Raw genomic sequence first — 11389 nt, 5'->3', positions numbered from 1 at the left:
AGGTGAATAAAAGTTAAATTTATTTCTATATATGTATACATTAATTCCATCACAACACATATCAATAATAAGAATGAAGGATAAAAAATTAACAAATTAGATATAAACAAAAAGCGAAAAGTATGAAAAATTATAACAAAACAACAACACAAATTTGTAAGATTTGTAATCATTATATATATATATATATATATAACAAAAAAATGTCTTTATAGCTGTCAAACTGGTTATTGTTCTTTTCCAATAGGTTCTCACTATAGTCAAGTGGTGTTCTATCAATGTAATGCAGCAGCACCTTCATATCAATGTCATTATTTTAACAACAGCAAAAAAAAAATTTTTAAAAAATAAATATTTTTTATTATTTACCAAAAACTCATAATAATCAATGTATAAAATGATTAATTTCTTTCTCCTTTACATTAATATCTTTTACATAGCTGTATTTTCGTCTTCATTACAATCCATATGGTGTTTAGGGAGATCCTTCGCAGGGAGGCTACTCCTCAAATCCTAGTTAAGTCGTTTTTTTGAGTAGCTTTTCCTGCAAAACAGAGTGCATTATATAGATTAGCTCTAATTATTACACGAATCTTTTACTGCCGAAGTTATATGCATTGTATAGATTGTATTGCAATCATTGTCACTCATCCTTATTATCATCCATGGTCCAGTCATTCGTCAAAGTCATCGATTTTTATCACGTTCAATATAATTCCGGAAGTACATTTTGTTTTACCCAAGATTCAGTTGTTCGATGATGATCGGTATGAACAGTGACAACAAAGTTCGCGGAGGAGAGGGTATATTTATTTTATGACCATTTTTTTTTTAACGATCTTAAAGAATAGCAGAAGGTATCCCGTTTATTTGTAGTCTTACATAATTACCATTTATTGGTCTTATAATACAATGGCTTTGCTGAAAATGAAGAGAGATGCCCAACATCGTGTCATATTAACTTGTCAGTTGATGGCATGGCCGTCATGCAAACACCATAACAAATGTACATGACTCGAGGACGCTCTGAAATGGCCCACAGAGTAAATAAATACTATGTGTAGTTTCATAACATATGCAGATCGCCTTAGCGTTTGTCAAGAATTTTATTTTGAAATGTCGTTACTTCAAGACCACAGAGTGACTTGCCTTTCGTTCGGAAGCATAGGCAAGTACTATGGCATAGACTTGTTAGACCCTGCATACTAGATTTGCGGATATAGCAGTCAGCAGCTGGAAAGCTTGATTTTTTTCATGTGGCTTTTGACTCGTAATTGTATCCAGACCATGAGCAACATGAGAATGGAAGGTTGAACATTTCCTGAAAATGTTTCTGAAGTAAATACGATAGTAATCAGCTCATAATTGGTCATGTTTCATGATGAAGGTAGAGTTTGGAATACTCTGTTCATGTATGTATAATAAAATGTTACATTAAAGTCAGCATCAATTTAACCACCATGGCTTCCTCTAGGAAATCTTTGAATGAAAAGTTTTCAAGAGAGGGTAAGAAGAGAGATATCCTTCCAAAATTTGGGAAATCAAAATCAAATAGAGCCAAGGAGAAAATATCTTCTGAGGAAAAGAAGAAATTAGCAAAAGCAACAACAGATGTGGATACAGGGCTTACTAAAGATGTTGACTCCTCACCAGGCAGGAAATCAAAGGAAGGAAAGAAAAGCTTTCAAAAGCAGAGGGAAAGTATTTCAACATGGGAGGAGAAAAATGAACCTTCCAGTAGTAGAGAATGGAAATATGAAACTTCTTTTAGTAGAGACCAGACACCAAGGCCATCAGATGAAATTGATGGCAGTAATGATTATGGCAGACAAAAGGATGGCAGTAAAGAGAGTCCTAAAAAAACTACAGAAGTCTCAGATGAAATAGCACAGCCTGTTGTCCCAGCTTTATCTATCACTGTTGAAAAACTACAGCAGCCACTTAAAGAGTTTTGGTGCAAACCCAGGGAACAAAGTTGTAAGCCACATCTTTTCTCTTCTGTAAATGTTCCTACAGCAAGTGAAAAAGAAGAAAGCGAAGGACAAAGTACATGTATTTTCAAACAAGGTTCACAGGTTTCTGTTTCAAATATCAGCTCAGCAATTTCTATTCCAATTGTACTTAGTTCAGACTCTCTTATTTCTGATGATAGTGACACCAAAATATATGAAGATCAAGATTTCACTATTAATGATTGCAGCTCAACAAGTACACCCATTAAATTTACAGTTCAAAATGAATCCAAATCATCAATATCTGAACCATATAAAGCTGACAGGCCTCCTCGATTTAGTTTAATAAGAGACGTAAATATGAGGGATTTGGAAACCAGTTCTATGTCATCTGGCTTTTCTCCGACTAGTACAGGAACTAGTCTAAAAAGCCTTGAGGGAAGGAATAGGATCGATGATTTCAGCGATGATAGTGACTGTTGTAGGCTTCGAGAGAGTGGTGATCTCAGTGATGAGCTACAGGAAATGGATGTTCCAGGACATTTTGTTCCCCTAAACAAGCAACTTCAGATTGTCACATCTCTTGAGCGAATGCAAGATTCTGGAACCACAGAAAGGCGCCAGTCAGCATCACCACCTAAAGTTGGGGAAGGGGGTATGCTTCTTCAGCAGGTGTCACAGAGGCTGCCATTTGTAGATTTCATGCGGAAATGTGGACTATCTTCCTATCTTTACTACTTGCCTGCAGATATGACACTTGACAAATTCAAGTAAGTAAATGTTTTTGTTTGTTGTCAGCTTCAGTAGATAGTGAGACAAAGATTTCAGTGCAGCATAATGACGGACACATCTGTGGTGATGGCATCAGCATCCAGAGTTCATGTAAATATGTTACACTTCATATGTCATGAACAGTTAGGAAATTGTATGTCATAGCATTGTAGTTGGCAGGACATTTTAGCATATAGAAACCAGGTTTTAAAAAATGGGATCATTTAAGGTCCTTAAGGTTTTTCTTAGGGATCTTTTGTAAACTTGCTCATTGATGATAATATCTTTTTTTTTCAATCATTGGCTGATCATGCCTTTATTCTGGTTTACTTACTTCATTTAATGACCGATCATGTTTTCGGTGGTTCAGTAGTAAAACTGTCTCTGGTCACAAATGGGGTTTTCCATGACCCTGATAATGTTGAACCAATCAGAAATTACTTTACTTTTCTTTCTTTAAATATTAAGTATTTTTTATCTGAGGTTACTGACGTCAGATTTTCTAGAAGTGTTTCATGAAAAATAGTATCAATAGTGGATTTCAGAGTGATATTTGATTATTATGAGAGTGAAGACCTGAGTCATCTCATGGATCTGCTCGTGAAAATATTGAGGAAGAAGTGCAAAGATACTGTATGTTCTACAGTTGTATATTTTATGAGATTTGGACTTGGATAAAGAAGTATCATGCACTGAATTGTCAGAAGAAGAGGATAACAACAGTGACAATGATACAATAAAAATGCATGTGAATACATGTAGTGTGCATCAATAGCTTGTGAAAGACTGGGACAAATAACACAAAAATATACAGGACTTTTGATAGAGTAATGAACATTTTATGGAGTTTTATTGGATGTAAGCAGAAAAATTAGTGTAAGAATGAATGCACACCAGGATGTTTTACAAAATGTTCTTGTTAGCTAAGAATGTAGGGCACAAGCACAAGACATGGTTTTGTGCTCCAGGGACATAACAAGTGATACAGCTGTGTTGGAGCTGAACCATTTGGTAAACATTGTTATGCTAACCTGGCCAGTTTTGACTTGCATAAATTTGAAGTGGAATGGGTCCTAAAATAGACCAGTCACATTAGATTTCACACAGTTTTACTGAAATGCACACGCTCCCATAAATAGTAAATATTAAATGTTGCTATACCTCTGTGGTATCTTATGTTTTAGGGTGTGTTTCAAAAACCTATACTGTTTCTCCTGTCTATCCTATATAACTTTGGATTGTCCATGTCTTAGTTATATTTTTTACTGTATTTTTTTGTTCATAAGACTTAGATACTCTTTTAAGTGTGTGCTTTTATGTTTTGCAATGAATGTGCCAAAGGCATATAATGTTACTCTTCATCCATCCTTCTGTCCATCTGCCATACCCTCATTAGGTTTAGTGTTTACATGTGGGTCAATTTCTTTGTCCTACAGTCATCCAACTTGGTACATGTATATAAAAGTGTCTCGGAAAGTGCAACACCATCTCACCAAGAGTATGTTTCTGTGACCAATATTTCATTGTCAGTCAGGTTTTTCATTAAAGTCAGTTTCTTAGGCATTGATGGCTACAGAGTCACACAGCTTGGGATGTTGGTGTTTTTGTGATTGTAATACCATTCCACCAATGGCAGGTCACTATGACTCATACTTAATGCTTCAGTGATTTCAGTTAAGTTTTGTGTATGAAGTTTTGCATTCACCTGATGTTTTCTTTTGTTGTTGTTGTAGGGTTTAATGCCATCTTTCAGCACAAGATAGGCTATACATGGTGGCCAGTATAAATGGAGGAGGAAGAACCTGGGAAAACCCCAGAAAGAACCATCGACCCACTAGAAAGCTACTGGCAACTTTCTCACATAACCACATTTCCTTTGCACATTTGACTTGTTTCCACCGGCGGGTGGGGTGGGGTGGGGGTCATGGGGCATTTGTGTTAAAATTTTATTATCATTTTTGTTGCAAATATTTCATACAATTAATTATGGCTGCACTCTATTTCATTTATCTGTTTCTTGAATCCATTTATGATGTATGGTAAAACCAGATATAATGGTCACCTTTATTTGGTGGTCACATGTTTTCAAACTGTCCTGCATGTAATAGTCGCTTCCTTTCTGTGACCATTGACCAGGTGTTTCCCAAACAAAGTACTGTGTTCCAGCCTTAAGCAGTCACTGGTGCATATCTGTAGTGACCAGTCTATGCAAATTAAATTTGTGCTTCTGAATCAAGTGTCAAAATATCTTATATTGCTTGTATTCTAGTCATGTTAATATTGTAATCATAGGTGGCAATATGTGAAAGCAATGCAGTTTTTATCATTAAGGTTGAGGGTTAATGCAATTTGTTTGCTGGATGTTGGGAAAACTAGTCATGTTATCAAAACGGAGATGCAAGTTGCCTTTTGCGACAGTGTGATGGATATTGTTTAATATCTTTCATCTTTATTGCATGTGAATTAAAGCTATCTCTGAAGAAAGAATTTTGTCTTTGAGAAGAGATACATGTTACATCTTTTTTAAAACTTGTTTGTAAAGGTAGGTGAAGTGAAATTTTGGTTGATGGGTCACTGTTAAATGTATTCCAACCATTATCCTTTTAGCATAATCATTATACTTGTTTCACCAGATTATATTTTACACTAGAATATATGATTGTGCTTCTTTGTTACCTTAAAAAAACATAAAATAATGTAAAACTAAAGCAATAAAAAGTTGTTTTTGTCATTTTTATTATCATCTCTTCAATTCCACTTATAAATTTGAAAATGTGAATTGGTGACTGCTGCGTAAGAATAGCATAAAAGTATGTTCCTTCTTGCTATTTATAGCAACTGTATAAGATTATTTCCAAGACAACAGATGGGTTTCTTCAAATGTGAATTTCGCCTAATGTATTCATTTTATTGTTAAGTGAGTCTGGGATTATGATTTTTAATGTAGTTTTAACAATTTGTGTCATATTGCTATAATGTCAGCAGTGTGGCAGTTTATAGTGATGTCTAGCACTGGGGCATCATGCCGCAGACATATAGCATGATGTCCCACCCAGTCACATTATCCTGACACTAGGTCGACCAGTCCTAACACTAACCTCTTAATGCTGAGCACCAAGTGAGGTAGCTGTTAGTACCATTTTTTAAGTTTTTGATATGACTCGGCCAGCTTTCGAACCTACAACCTCCCACATCTGAGGCAGATGCTCTAACCACTAGGCCACTGGATCGGTCCATCATAAAATGATATTTGCCAGAGAACTTACTAATAAAGGTGGACTAGAGCGAATTAATCTGACTTTGATGTGAGTGTTAAACTTTTGGTGGTTATAGAAAGTTAATTCTGATTGGCAAAGCTATGAGTCAGGATGTGTTTCGCGATGCAATTCAAGGTTTTAATTAATTTCCTTGCGAAATTCAGCAGTCCATGTTTTTGTGCTGGAAGAGAAGTCTGCGGGATGATGTTTAAAATTTCTCAAAATTTGTCTCTGACTTGTCTCTATTTTGTCCTTTCCTCCACTTGACTAAAGCTGTACTGATTAATCGGCCATACTCATAATCGGACTGATTATTGGAACAATCTGTATAATCGGTATCGGTAGAAATAATCGGTTCAGATGTAAACAAATTTCCAAAATATAAATTTAATCATAACATTCATCTTGACATGGCTTGAATTTTAAATCAGAATTAAATAGTAGAAATTAAGGAGTAAACATTTGATTTGGGGGTTAATTGAAAGACAGTATATTCTTAAAAGTAAATACTTTTTAACACGCTTGCTGTAAACTACCGCTGGTTGTCTGCTCACAACAAATTATCAATTCCATGCATGCACTCATCCCAATTACAGCAGCCAATGAGGCCTCACGTGGCCGTTGAACTTCCAGCATACACATTACAGGGATGGTCCTGGCTTTTAAAAAGTTGTCACAAAAAAATAGCCAATCTCAATATTTTGTTGCCAATTTTCAAAAAAATGTCACCAGAATAAGTAGTGAATATTTTTCCAAGACTATTAATGTAATAGGCAATGAAAATTGAAAAAGATGGGATAGTTATTACTTTATTAACAACAAGCAATACAGCCATAATATTACAAAATAAATCATTACATGACTGTTTTGCACTACTTCCATGGTCTTTGCATTGTGCATCACCTTTGTCACCTGAAATAAATGTATTATCAAAATGTAAAATATCTACTTTCCTACAGTCTCTCTTTTTTCAATAGAAACATCAGGTATTAAGCAAATCTATATTACGTATATTATTTTCCAAATAATAGTTTTGTAAGAAACTTTATTTAGATAATGACATTTTAATAATAAAACCCAATGACCATACTTTGCTATGTAAGATAAGTGACGTATAATGCGACCGTCAATTTCACTCATTCAGGAATTAAATGGCCCCCCCCCCCTCCCCTTTTTATGGCTAGCTTCACAAAGTACATTTCCATCAACCAGGAGTTCAGAAATTTATTTTTGCCGCGCTTTACATGCTTTGCTTGTTAGTGAACTGCTTCCTAAATCCCAGGAATGATCACTGAATGCTGTATATTTTTTATCAACAAGCAAATTATGATCGCCATTCCCACCAATGAAACTTACACATGTCAACTTGACCTGGCATTACTATACCGTATATATATAAGCATTGATTACAATCATTAAATTAAAAGAAAGAATGAAGAAACATATCACAGAGCAAATGTGCCCCCAAAAAACTAATTCGGAATAAATATGTTATTTAGTCAAAAGTTTTATTTGCATATACGAGTTAACAATAAGAAATAAGGTGGGATATAAAATGTGGGAAGTAGTTATCACATATATGGTAGCTTGAGACCACATTTGAACTGGCAACAAATCTGCACTCATTTTAGGGCATGGTTTACTTGTCAATCAAATGCTAGTGCTTTCACTAACTGTAGAACAGGCGGTTTCTTGAAATAATTGGTCTCATAATCGGTATCGGCAATTTTAATAATCGGCTATACGCGGTATTGGCACAAAGTGACCTCAGTACAGCTTTACACTTGACCTTACATTAACGTATCTGTTGGACCATTATCCTAGCAGGTCCTAATTAAAATCCAATCCTGCTCCCAAACAAGAGAGTTTATTATTGCAAGCTGCCAATTTATGGCGAGTCCAGCCCATATGTCAGTGTTAATACATGTAATTACATTTTATGCTTACCATGGCATAATGTGCTCCAAAAATATCTGCAAAATGTTTCAGAATTACAGCCATGAATAATAGCCATTTGCAGCTTTTTTTAAAATTTCCTATTCATCACAGGCTTCTCGCATAAGCTGACCATCTTTTGAACTCTTGATGAGTTGAGCAACTGGCTAATCCAGATATTGTTTTAAGTTATGAATAGCTGTTTCCAAGTCTGATTTAGGAGCTCTGAGTGGTCTAAAGTGCTCACCATTATGGATCACTGCCATCTCATGTGTGTCTGCATGGGTTCGGGCTAAGTGGGTATGTGAGAAAGCTTGCCAGTAGCTTCTCGTAGGTCGGTGGTTCTTTCAAGGGTTTTCCCAGGTTCTTCCTCCACCATTTATACTGGTCGCCTTTTATAGCCTATCTTGTGCTGAAAAATGGCGTTAAACCCTACAACAACATCAACAACAACAACCAAGCATAATTTATACAAATTTGCAGAGTCATTCCTTGATTTTGCTGTCATATGTAAGATGTCAGTTGATAGTGAAATTATCATTTTGTTATGATACACAAGCTTAGATCAGTGATTATTTTCCTTGATGTTTTAGATTATTGGATAGATTAAGGTGGACAGGATTCAGACTCTTGTGTGGAACATAAATTTATACATTTTGGAGAAAACAACATATATATTGTTTATAACCCTTCAGATCAGACTGGGATTTTAGAAAAGTGATAATATCCAAATTCATTATTTTTCAAAATACTTGTCTATGTCAACGACATTGGACATTATGTAGCAAACAATATCTGTTGGTATGGCTATGGTCAGAACTGGTATATAATGTAATAACATTTTGAAACAATAGCATACATTTGTTGAAGTACATGTTGTCAGTGAGAAAAAATAATAAATTTTTCCATCTGATGAAAGTATTTGCATGTACATGTATTGGCTTGTGAATCATAAAAATCCCTTTTATATGAAAACCATTTAAACAAGACCAAAAAGAATGTTTCTGCCAAACTCATTGTTGACTGGTCATTTCTTTTTATCTCACCTCCTTCAAAGGAATGTCGATTTTTAATCAGACTCAACAGCCATAATCAATAACATATGATCACTTTATTGCTTATAACACCTCAAACAGTATCCTGCATTTGGCCTAACTCTCCAGATTACACATTAATCAACTTGTTATGTGCACATGTTAGCCATAATCCCATTATTCCGCCAGGTTGCAACACGAATACTGGAACAGTTCCGTTACCCGTTAGACTGGTTCTGAGAGGTTTCTGTAATGAATGGAAAGAACATGTAAAAATGTATTTTTTTCTATTACAGAAGTGCTAATATCTATTATAATATGGTATGTACAGTATTTTTGTCCTACTGCAGGTAGAATCACATGTATGTTAAATGAGCACTAATTATAGGTAACCCATTGATAGATCACACGCCTGCTTTGTATACAAAGTTGAAGGCTTTCAATAGAAGTAAGGAAAGTGGACAAACTTTCAATAGAAGTAAGGAAAGTGGACAAACTTTTTAAGGGTAATGGATATATATATATAGGATACATATTAATTACATATATATATATATATATATATATATATATATATATATATATATATATATTGGATACATATTAATTACTTATTACCGGTAATCTTTCAGTGACTTGAAAATAAAATGCTACAAATCATCAACTTGATCTACGTTTTCTGAGATTGGATTTTATTTGACAAGACCAATGGGCACTTTATTTAAAATACAGGAGTGGCCCAAAATTAGATTTTGGATTGGGCTATGACACTTTTTTTGTAATGACTATGGTACCATTGTAGAGATTTCGGAAACACTTAATTACGCGTATTTGGACACCAATTTTTGATCTGGGACGCAGAAAATCACTGAGGCAGGAGTCCTCCGTATGCATGTAACAGGTGTGTGGCAAAATTCGAAGACTTGCCAGTCCTGCTTCAGCCACCTGCTTTGTGGGAAAATGTGTTGATCAATTATCTGTGCTGATATTTTCAGTGACAGAATTCAGTGACTGAAAGACCCCCTTGATGTACATACATGTTGCCATTATAAGAGTGCATCAAAAAGAACATGATGCAATAGCTGGGTGGCAAGTTCAAAGGCTTTGACTTGCGGCCGGATGCGAAAATGTACTGATATTTACAGTGATAGAATTCAGAGGCAGAAAGACCCAGAGATGTACATGTGGTCATTTATAAAAGTACATCAAATAAACAACTTTAGCTTTCATTATTGTGTTCATTTCCGAATGTATCAGAATAAGTAGTGCACGAGAATCAAAACATGTTGAGACTTGGACAAAATGCCATTCGTAAATTTGGATAAGTATTTTGGGGTTAAATGGCAAACTTAAGAAGATAGTAACGAGATTCAGAAGAGTGCTAAAGCTGCTAGAATTGATAGTTTGGATAGGACAGTAGCTAAGTGTAAGAAAGTGTGTGATGCCTAGCTTAGTGTTTGGAATAAGTCCTTACTTGGATTGACAAAATTCTGTATCACTCTGATGGACAAACAAGAGCTATTTAAGAGGTACGTTGACTGGCCATATTTTTTTAAAATGCAGCTCACCTTAGTTCTAGTGTTGTAGCAAAATGTATTCATCAATACATCAGTAGTTAGGCCTAGTTTTGATATCAATTACATTGACAAACAAACTCTTGCCCACTCACGAGCGTATGTTTTGATAGCTGATTGACCATTAACCCTTTTTCTAGTAAGCTAGCAAATATCAATTTCCTGCATGATATCCTTTGATGATAAAACATACAGACATGTCTTTTAAGATCAGAATCGGTGATCTAGATATATATTAATCGCCTCTTGTACACTATTTCATCATAAAATTAGTTTGAAACTGTAAGTGAACCAGTAGGCCTAACAGGAAATAATGGTGGACTTTGCTAAGTCTGCGATGTACCAGTTTATTAGATTGTCTATTTTCATAAATCAACAGGCAAATATTTTCAGAAAAATATACAGATCATTCAAAGCAAAGCCAAGGTATTATTTTATTCAAGATTTAACTTTAAAATGCAAATTATGTAGGTCAGAAATGTATGGGACAGTACTATGTTGTGGAATTAGCGAGCTGCGCTTTGAGGTCTAAGCTATTTTCCGACCTGACACGTATTTACAAAAATACCGGGGGAAATCAGCAAATCAGATACTGTTTAACCATGGCCTAAATTTACTACAAGGACATAGACAAATAAATAAACATAAATTTGCAATCCTGTCAATGGACTGTTGTAATGAAGCTATATTAAAGTGAGTGATTACATTACGAAAACCTCTCCATCTAAAAGTAGATGCACTCACGTCTTTTTTGATTCTGTAGGAAAGAAGGGACTGCAACTTTTGATGGTGGGACTCCTCTTATTACCAAAATGGGAGTCCTGGACTCTAGTTTTAAAATCCTAGTGAGACCTCTGCATTGTTTA

General features: G+C 35.0%; 1 protein-coding gene across 1 annotated transcript in view; it reads left to right on the top strand.

The window, feature by feature from the left end:
• Nucleotides 1-700: 700 nt before the first annotated feature.
• LOC149807158 (microtubule-associated serine/threonine-protein kinase 2-like) overlaps nucleotides 701-11389 on the top strand; it is a 346090-nt gene continuing 335401 nt past the window's right edge. The window contains exon 1 of the mRNA XM_089962846.1: nucleotides 701-2722. Coding sequence (XP_089818972.1) covers nucleotides 1461-2722 — 1262 coding nt within the window. The 5' untranslated portion in view covers nucleotides 701-1460. The remainder of the gene's footprint in view (nucleotides 2723-11389) is intronic.

This window comes from Sinohyriopsis cumingii, chromosome 1 (genome assembly GCF_028554795.1).
Source record: "Sinohyriopsis cumingii isolate HCF-2022 chromosome 1, ASM2855479v2, whole genome shotgun sequence".
NCBI classification, from domain to species: Eukaryota; Metazoa; Mollusca; class Bivalvia; order Unionida; family Unionidae; genus Sinohyriopsis; species Sinohyriopsis cumingii.
This window is presented reverse-complemented; position numbering and strand designations above follow the sequence as displayed.